General features: G+C 49.6%; 1 protein-coding gene across 1 annotated transcript in view; it reads left to right on the top strand.

Annotated features, from left to right (window-relative positions):
- The first annotated feature begins 1,851 nt into the window (after positions 1 to 1,851).
- Positions 1,852 to 9,899, top strand: part of LOC104126432 (leucine-rich repeat and fibronectin type III domain-containing protein 1-like protein) — a 16,918-nt gene continuing 8,870 nt past the window's right edge. Inside the window, exon 1 of the mRNA XM_009639011.2 lies at positions 1,852 to 3,227. Coding sequence (XP_009637306.1) covers positions 1,852 to 3,227 — 1,376 coding nt within the window. The remainder of the gene's footprint in view (positions 3,228 to 9,899) is intronic.

Raw genomic sequence — 9,899 nt, 5'->3', positions numbered from 1 at the left:
AACCCCCCCTCCCCCCAAATAAACAAACAAACATACCGTAAGAATCTGCTGACTTATAGCAAACCATGACCTTGTAATCAAAGGCTTTGGTGGTCTCTTTTATGGATAGCTGATTTGGCAGATTATGCTGTTGTCCCCAGATCTGTGCTAAACCAAGGACCATGTCTTGTGTGGCGTTGCTGGTTCTCAGAGGCAGGGGTTGGTTATTTTTACACCACATTAACCCATGAGGCGAAGGAATTGTCATGTGGAACTAACTTTACTCAGCCGTCATCTCCAGCACGCTAGAACTTGTACGTGAAGTAAAACTCCATGTGCTCGTTTGCAAAAAAACCACTACCCTTCTTTTGGAGGAGGATTCGCCAGCTGGAGTTTGGGGTTGGGTTGTACCAGGACACCCGCACGCAACACATAGTTTGAGTCCTTTCTGTTGCAGATTGGGTCTTTTAGCCTTCGTGGTTGCTTGAGTCACCACGCTTAATGCTTAGCAATTTTCCAGCCAGCTGGAGGTAAAGTAGAAATGAAAATCTACCCTTGGGATAGCAGGCGAGCACTTCGGATACAATGGGAAACAACTTGGCAAACGCAAGATTTCACAGAGATAATTTCATTGGCCCAACCCATGGGCAATTATGAAATTTATTTTTCTAAAGCTGCTACCTGCGCTGCACGGAAAAAAAATATATACCTGTTTCTCTGATTGAACACAGCCTCGCTTTTCAGAAATGCCTTTGAGGGTATTTTAATCTGGAGAAGAGGAGGCTGAGGAAGCCCTCATCGCTCCCTACAACTGCCTGAGAGGAGCGGGGAGCCAGGGGAACGGGCGATGGGACGAGGGGAAACGGCCTCAAGTTGTGCCAGGGCAGGGTGAGGTTGGCCATGGGGAACAATTCCTTCCCCAAAGGGCTGTCAGGTGCTGGAAGGGGCTGCCCAGGAAAGGGGTCGAGTCCCCACCCCTGAAGGGATTTAAGAGCCGGGCAGAGGCAGTGCTGAGGGCCAGGGTTTGGTGGTGGGATGGCAGGGTTAGGGGAACGGTTGGGCTGGGGGAGCTGAAAGGGCTTTTCCAAGCCAAAAAATTCTATGATTTCTCCATCTTGCTCACCGTAGAAGTTTTAAACCATTGCCACCTCCTGGAGCAAAAAAAACCCCCTTGTCCTTAAAGCAGGCATTTCTGCAAAGAGCTCACTGCTTGGCCCAGGTAAGACTGAGGGAGCGCATAGATGAGCTTGAGGGGTAAGATTAAAAAGTTTGTGGATGTCTATAATGGTAAAAAAAGTGAGGGGAGCATGTTCACAAATTAATGAAGTGATATGTGGGTTGAAATGAGGTTCTAGCCCCACAAAAGAGTCAGCTGGGTGTAGAGAAAGTTATGTGGTTAAAAAGTTCCTTTTAACCTCAAAAATCTTGCCTGTTTATTTGCTTTTTCCCCTCACGTTCCTCTCGCCGAGTGTCAGCTTCACATCTTGCTTTGTTCCACCTATTGGAGTACAACTGTCAACACCGTTGGTTGCGAAGAGCTGCTGGTAGGTAGATAACCCTGCCAGCGCATCCCAGAGCGGCGGTAGTGATGGGCTGTTGCCCCACAGTCAATCTTAAGCGTTGTTGGCAGGAGGCGAGCGGAGCCAAACTAGAAGCTCTCATCTCTAAAAATGTCCACGTTGATATTAGCTGGTAATTTCATTATTGTCTCGGAAGGTGTTTCCCGTTTGCATAGGTGGACTTGTAATGACAACTTCAATGCAAACCTATTTCTAATGCCCAAATTAAAATATATTTACGTGGATTTCTTCTTTTTTTTTTTTTTTTTTTTGTTTTTTTTCCCCCCCTTTTAGGTCTGTTATTTTTCTTACGATGGAAAGGCTGGTTGTCTATCTACTGGTTATTAGCACAGCCGTGAAGGCCATGATGTGTCCCAAAAGATGCATGTGTCAAAACCTGTCTCCATCCTTCACAATTCTCTGTACGAAGACGGGGCTTCTCTTTGTGCCCCCCAGTATTGACAGGAGAACTGCGGAACTGAGGTTAATGGATAACTTTATCACTACCCTTAGGAGAAAAGATTTTGCAAACATGACTAATCTAATTCACTTGACACTGTCGAGGAATACAATAAGTCAAATAATGCCTTACGCATTTTTTGATCTGAAAGGCCTTCACGCCTTACACTTGGATAGTAACAGACTGACTTACATCAACGAAGATCATTTCAAAGGTTTAATTAACCTTCGGCATTTAATACTCAGTAACAACCAATTAAACTATATCTCTCCTGGGTCGTTGGATGACTTTATCGAAACAATCGAAGACCTGGATCTGTCCTACAACAATCTCGTTAATGTTCCTTGGGAAACAATTGCCAAACTTTCTAATGTCAATACGGTCAGTTTGGATCATAATCTCATTGAGTTTGTGCCAGAGGGGATCTTCTCAAACCTTCACAAACTTGCCCGCCTAGACATGACCTCCAACAAGTTGAAAAAGATCCCTCCTGATCCTTTGTTTTCCAGAATACCCGTGTACGCCAAGTCTAAAGGATCTCCGCTGTCATCCCTGGTGCTTAGCTTTGGTGGGAATCCTCTGCACTGCAACTGCGAACTCGTGTGGCTGAGGCGTCTCACCAGAGAAGATGACCTAGAAACCTGCGCCTCTCCGCCAGAGCTGATGGGCAAATACTTTTGGTCTATTAAAGAGGAGGAATTTGTCTGTGAACCCCCGATGATAACCCACCGAACCCCCAAACTAACGGTGACAGAAGGCCAAAGCATCTCTTTGAAGTGTAAAGCTGTTGGCGATCCAGATCCCTATGTTCGCTGGATCTCACCCGATGGGAAGCTGGTCTCTAACACGTCTAGGACGATTTCTTATGAGAATGGTACTCTGGATATTTTGGTTACTTCTTTGACTGACAAGGGCACGTTTACCTGCATAGCATCAAACGCTGCGGGCGAGTCGACGGCTCCAGTCGAGCTCCTCGTTACCCCATACCCTAACCTTGCTAACAGCACCAACTGCGATAAAGACGCGGAGCCTGGCGCCTCCGATATTCTCATATCGGCCAAGTCAAGCTTTCCAAACGAAACGAAAGCTCAGCAGGAGAAGGCGGTTGTGGTCGCTGAGCTGACGTCGTCCTCTGCTCTTATCCAGTGGCCTTCTCAGCATCACCTCCCTGGGATTCGTATGTACCAGATTCAGTATAACAGTTCTGCTGACGACATCCTAGTGTACAGGTAACCCCGCTCGCACACCCGTGCTCATGCCTCGGTGAAGTAGGTAGTGGAAGTAAGAAAAACGGGCAGCATGGTTTGACATATTCCACGTAACGAGAGCTGTCGCACAAGCACTAATTGTAAATGAGGGGATGAGGAGACAATGGCTGCCTTAGACTTTGCTCGTTAAACTCCCATTGTTGAGGAGTTACGTTATTAAAACTAATAATACATCTGCTTCTGTGCCGCCTCTTGAGGATCTCTAAACTCTTTACAGACATAATTAAGTTTCACAGTCCAGTTTAATGGACCAAGTGAAGCTGACGAGCAATATCTTAGCTGTTAGCATTTAAGGGAATTGAGATGGAGATTTTAGTTACCTTTTATGCTGATTAAGTGTAATTATTTTACTTAAAAATATGGGGAAGAGAGAGAAAAAAAAAAAAATCGAGGTGCCTGAAACAACATTCTGCCTGGACGGGCATGGCCTTACAAGGCTGAGCCAAACCTTCAGCCCGTCCCAGTTGCTGGGTGCTTCCCTTTCTCCACTTTTGTGGTATCACAGGGATAAAAGTCACTGCTGCGAACCGGTGGCTGCACAGAAGGTTTTAGGTGATGTATTTTGTGTGGATTTCACATTTTAAGGTACCGATGTGAGCTGATTTGGTAAAATTTTGGGGGGAATAACTATTTGGTATTAAGTCTCAGGTTAAATTTATAGCCGCTACCCCGTGGTGGTTGAGTCTCTGCTTTTCTGCCTTTCTGTTTATAGGTTTTTGTTTGTGATTAACGGGGGTGGAAGGGATGGGGAGGGGGTAGAATGACTTTAAAGTGGGAGCTGGCATTCGGTTCAGATCGAATATTTCATAGTAGCGCATGGCGTAGGGACGATCACTTCTCTGAACCACGGGATAATGATTTTTCTAACGTAACACCACTGGTTGTGCTGAAGTTTGGAGTGAAGTAAGCGAAAGGAGAATGACATCAATAGCTCCAGAAATACACCTGAAAGTTTGGGTTCAAATTAATAAGCGGGCCCCTAAGGATGTGGGATAGTTGTTCCGTTGGGATTCCTATTTCAAATACACAGACACAGAATCACACAGAATGGCAGGGGTTGGAAGGGACCTCAGGAGCTCACCCAGTGCAACCCCGCTGCTCAAGCAGGCGCACCCAGGGCAGAGGGCACAGGACAGCGTCCAGGCGGGGGTTGAAGATCTCCAGAGAAGGAGACTCCACAGCCCCCCTGGGCAGCCTGGGCCAGGGCTCGGGCACCCTCCAAGTCAAGAAGTTCTTCCTCACGTTCAACTGGAACCTCTTCTGCTTCAGGTTGTGCCCATTGCCCCTTGTCCTGGTGCTGGGCACCACTGAGAAGAGTCTGGCTCTGTCCTCGTGACCCCCACCCTTGAGATATTTGTAGGTGTTGATGAGATCCCCTCTCAGTCTTCTCTTCTCCAGGCTGAACAAGCCCAGCTCCCTCAGCCTTTCCTCCTAGGGGAGATGCTCCAGGTCCCCCATCATCCTTGTTGCCCTCCTCTGGAGTCTCTCCAGTAGCTCCTCATCCTTCTTGGACTGGGGAGCCCAGAACTGGACGCAGAGCTCCAGGTGGGGTCTCCTCAGGGCAGAGCAGAGGGGGAGGAGAACCTCCCTCGCCCTGCTGGCCACGCTCCTCTTGATGCACCCCAGGATGCCCTTGGCCTTCTTGGCCACCAGGGCACCCTGCTGGCTCATGGCCACCTTGTCGCCCCCCAGGACTCCCAGGTCCCTCTGGGCAGAGCTGCTTCCCAGCAGGTCAGCCCCCAGTCTGTACTGGTGCACGGAGTGCGTACCTACCATCGCAAGCAAATTCTTGTAACAATAAAAAAGAGGGAACTGTGGATGAAAATTGCACAAAGTCCTTGAAATGGACGTTTCACTTTGTAGTTACTTGGGATTTTCCGAAGGCTTGCGTTAAAATGCCCATCCCCGGAGGCTCTTGGAGGAAGGATGCCGTCCATCCTCCCGTTGTCATGGCTACAAGCTCAAAAGGAAGCAGGAGGACTGGGTGAGGGTAAGGAAGGGTCTCTTAAGAGATGGGTGGGAGGATGCCTTGTTGGTATCTGCCAGGGATGGCAAGGAGCTGGCTGGAAGACGAAGCCTCGTTTAATTGTCAGCTGTGAGAACGTTTGTGACATTGCCATTTGAAAGAGCTGTGAAGCTGCGAAACAAAGGGGAATGTGAAGCTGAGATGTCTCGATAGCTGTGAACGGGGTTTCTGAAGGGACTTGGCCCAATTCTTCCACTAGAAAGGAAAGCGAGAAGCAGGTAGAGCCAGTGGCTGCATCGCGGGCACGGCCGGTAGTATAAGAGCGTTGTTTAATGGGATTTTTCATCCTTCTTACAATCATCCTCGATGAGTTTTAAACTTTCCAAAGGCTCTAAAAAGAAATGAGGGATAGCTCGTTAATAAACGTGTGGAGTGAAGACTGCTGATGATGATTGGCCTTGTTCCTAAAGAAGAAACAGGGAAGAAAACTGTGTTTCTCGGCCCAGATTCCTGTTCACCAAGAGGCTCAGGTTGGTAGCAAAACCATAAAATACTTGAAATCACAGAGCAGCAATTTCAAATACCGCAGTGTAACAGACTGTCGTGCGATGGGCCTCCCAAAGGTGAAAATTTGTGTCTTCTCGTTCAGTTCCCCCAGCGAGTAATACATCAGATATAGATCCCTAAAGGAAGCTTTGGGCTAAAGCACGAGGAATGGCAATCGGGCAGCAATTCTGTGTCCACAGTTATCCGAACAAACGTGATTTCACGTGATGCTATAAATCACAGAATCCCAGCATGGCAGGGGTTGGAAGGGACCTCAGGAGATCACCCAGTCCCACCCCGCTGCTCAAGCAGGCTCACCCAGAGCAGGGGGCACAGGACAGCATCCAGACAGGGGTTGAATATCTCCAGAGAAGGAGACTCCACAGCCCCCCTGGGCAGCCTGGGCCAGGGCTCGGGCACCCTCCAAGTCAACAAGTTCTTCCTCACGTTCAACTGGAAACTCTTCTGCTTCAGGTTGTGCCCATGGCCCCTTGTCCTGGTGCTGGGCACCACTGGGAAGAGTCTGGCTCCATCTTCGTGACCCCCACCCTTGAGATATTTGTAGGTTGTGATGAGATCCCCTCTCAGCCTTCTCTTCTCCAGGCTAAACAAGCCCAGCTCTAACGTCGGAGTGTTTTCCGTTGAGTGCCTTAACGTGCGCCAGGGGAACAGGAGGCCGCAGATTTGTTTGCTGACCCTTTCCCTGGCCAAGTTCCCTCTTGGACTCTGTGTGTTCTGGTAAGGTATAGAAATACCTGCTTCACAGAGTCAGCCTGTTGATAAGGTGAAGACTTAAATAGTGGCATGGTAGCATCGCCAGCAGCGGCCGTGCCTCAGCCCTGCCAAAGGAGTTTTACCGATGGTGAAAAGCTTCCCTCCACCTACAGCCTGCAGCGTAATTTATTTCTGGCAGGCCCCATCTTGCTGCCTGGAAAAAAAGTATTAAGCGGTGCAGGATGCATCAGAAACCTGTCGCTCCCATCAAGTTGAGTGGCACCACAGGAAAAGCGGTTGCCATGGCAACTTTGCTTTATCTTGAGAATTTAAGTTGCTCCTTTGGCTCGTTTATTTTTCCTCACCTTTCCCTTTCCTTCTCCCTTTGGATAGGGAATTGCGGGTAAGTGCGCATTCATCCATGCCCGTGGTAGGGGCTTAGGAAAGTAAAGGCAGGGAGATGATATTCTTCCTAATTTTCCCGTCGGACCGCGATCGAATTATCCATTCGTATACGTGAGAATAATGTACGTGCCTGGCACGTGGTTACACCACCTGTGTACACTCACGCCTAAGTGCTCCCATAATTCCTCCTTGCTGTTCCCACCTGGGGGAGTTTCACGACACGCAGCGGTTTTCCCAGTGGTGAATTCGGAAAGGAAAATAGGAATTTGTGCTCTTGGCTCCGCCGGTTGCTGCGTTGTCTGAGTTGAGTCGCTTAACTCCTCTCTTTCCATGAAACGGAAACGATCGCGCTGACCTATCCGCCACGAGAGGGTTTAGCAAAATTGAAGGCAGACGTTAGTTATGGAGAAAGAGAATTGCATCGGAGCGAAGTGGCTGGCAAGATGAGCAGCAACCACCCGGAATTGGTAAATTAAGGTGCAGGCAGCAATTTGTGGAAAACATCAATATTGAGAGTGAGAGCCTCGTTTGTTTTCAGAAGAAAGGTCAGAAACTGTTGTCGTACAGCCGCTTGTGGAGTGAATCAGGAATCACAACAGCCACTTCGTGCAGCTTTTCCTTCTCTGAGATGTAAATGGGTCTGGATTCTTTAAACAGCTCGTGGTCTTGATGCCGACTACGGTTCCTGTGCAATTTGGACTTCCCAATGCTGTAATTTTAGTTGAACCGTCGCCGCTCGAAGCGTCCTACCCAGGTTTCTAGCGCTAGTCTTGGGGAAGAGCTATCAGCCAGACCTGACCTTCCAATACTCAAATGGCAGAGACGAATATCATACACGCTTTCAAAAGCAATAATTAACCTGGGAGAGAAGCCGCACTATTGTATTTTTATTGCTGCTTTCTCACAGTGTGTACGTAGAGATGAACACGGACCTCTCGTACGCTGATCTAGGCCACACATAGCTTTATGAAAATCACAGAATCCCAGCATGGCAGGGGTTGGAAGGGACCTCAGGAGATCACTCAGTCCCACCCCCCCTGCTCAAGCAGGCTCACCCTGGAACCTCTTCTGCTTCAGGTTGTGCCCATGGCCCCTTGTCCTGGCGCTGGGCACCACTGGGAAGAGTCTGGCTGCGTCCTCGTGACCCCCACCCTTGAGATATTTGTAGGTGTTGATGAGGTCCCCTCTCAGCCTTCTCTTCTCCAGGCTGAACAAGCCCAGCTCCCTCAGCCTTTCCTCCTAGGGGAGATGCTCCAGTCCCCTCATCAGCTTTGTTGCCCTCCCCTGGACTCTCTCCAGGAGTTCCTCATGCTTCTTGAACTGGGGAGCCCAGAACTGGACGCAGAGCTCCACGTGGGGTCTCCCCAGGGCAGAGCAGAGGAGGAGGAGAACCTCCCTCGCCCTGCTGGCCACGCTCCTCTTGATGCACCCCAGGATGCCCTTGGCCTTCTTGGCCACCAGGGCACCCTGATGGCTCATGGCCACCTTCTTGTCCTGCAGGACCCCCAGGTCCCTCTGGGTAGAGCTGCTTCCCAGCAGGTCAGCCCCCAGCCTGTACTGGTGCCTGAAGTTCAACCTCAGCAGGGGCAGCATCCGACACTTGGCCCTTGCTGAATCCATCAGGTTCCTCTCCTCCCAATTCTCCAGCCTGCCCAGATCCGGCTGGATGGCAGCGCAGCCTTCCCATGGATGGGCCACTCCTCCCAGTTTTGAAAATGACTTCTCATGGTGGGTTATGAACTCATCTCCACAAGGACCCTGGGCCACCTTGCTCTTGTAGCCTCCCTCGACATGCAGGAGAGAAGTGGGGCAGCGATTGGTGCTCCAAATCCCCCAGGTGCTCCTGTTTTGTCTGCTGGTGCTTCCTTAAAACAGCCAGGAAATTAAAAAAAAAACCCACCACCCCGTGATTCTGTATTTCTGAGCTAGGCTGGAGAAACTTCAGTTTGCACCATGGTTGATAGAAGCAGCGGATAGAACAGTCTGACTGATGTCCTAGTCAATTAGAAGCTGGATCTCACAACATCAAAGTCATGGAATTTAATCTTTCATAGCTAGCGATCATCTGACTTTAATTAGCTGCAACTACATGCTATAAATTAGAAGATGAGTATTTAATAGTGATGCTTGGCTATAGATAATTGAGAGCAGATATATTGCCTAAAACTGCTGATAATCCGCCCTCGTTTTCTCTATCAAGAGGAAAAAAATTAGGGATGGAGAGGCAGCCTGCTTTTAATACAGAGGCCAAAGCCCCATTGTTTAAATGGCAGAGCCGTCACTCTCGTCGAAAAGGTGATATATTGCCAGATCAACATAGCAATGGCTACATCTGTTGCGTGAAACCCAGTTTGAATCAGCCACGCTACGTCTGCTCCAAAAATTCTTAATTTAGTTCAGCGCAGCGTGATGGAAAACCTCAGGACCATGCCAGATTTCCAACAGTGAAGTCCAAAGGAGGTTTTGTAGCTCCTCATCGGGCAGGCGCGGTGCCATAAGGCTTTGCGTTTCTTTTCCGGCTGTCCTTGACACGCGAGGTCCCCGCACGTGCGCTGTCCGGATGGACTTGGGTTGGTAGGTGGTGAACCGTGCCTCCCAACCAGTGGAGTTGCTGTGTGCGCGCATGCGGTAACTGTGGTGATTTCTGGAGTACGTCAGGATCGTTGCGGTCATCCAGCAAGTCCGCACCTGAGCAGCAGCTCTTTGCCAGGACGAAATCATAGAATCATGGAATCGTTTGGGTTGGAAACAACCTTTAAGATCACCCAGCCCAACCGTTCCCCTAACCCTGCCATCCCACCACCAAACCCCATTCCTCAACAACGCCTCTGCCCAGCTCTTAAATCCCCCCAGGGGTGGGGACTTGACCCCTTCCCTGGGCAGCCCCTCCCAGTGCCTGACAGCCCTTTCCATGAAGGAATTGTTCCCCATGGCCAACCTCACCCTGCCCTGGCACAACTTGAGGCCGTTGCCCCTCATCCTATCACCCATTCCCAATGAGA

Source organism: Egretta garzetta, unplaced genomic scaffold (assembly GCF_000687185.1).
Source record: "Egretta garzetta isolate BGI_Z169 unplaced genomic scaffold, ASM68718v1 scaffold565, whole genome shotgun sequence".
Classification (NCBI taxonomy): Eukaryota; Metazoa; Chordata; class Aves; order Pelecaniformes; family Ardeidae; genus Egretta; species Egretta garzetta.
Note: the sequence above shows the minus strand (reverse complement) of the source record. Positions and strands in the feature narration are given on the sequence as shown.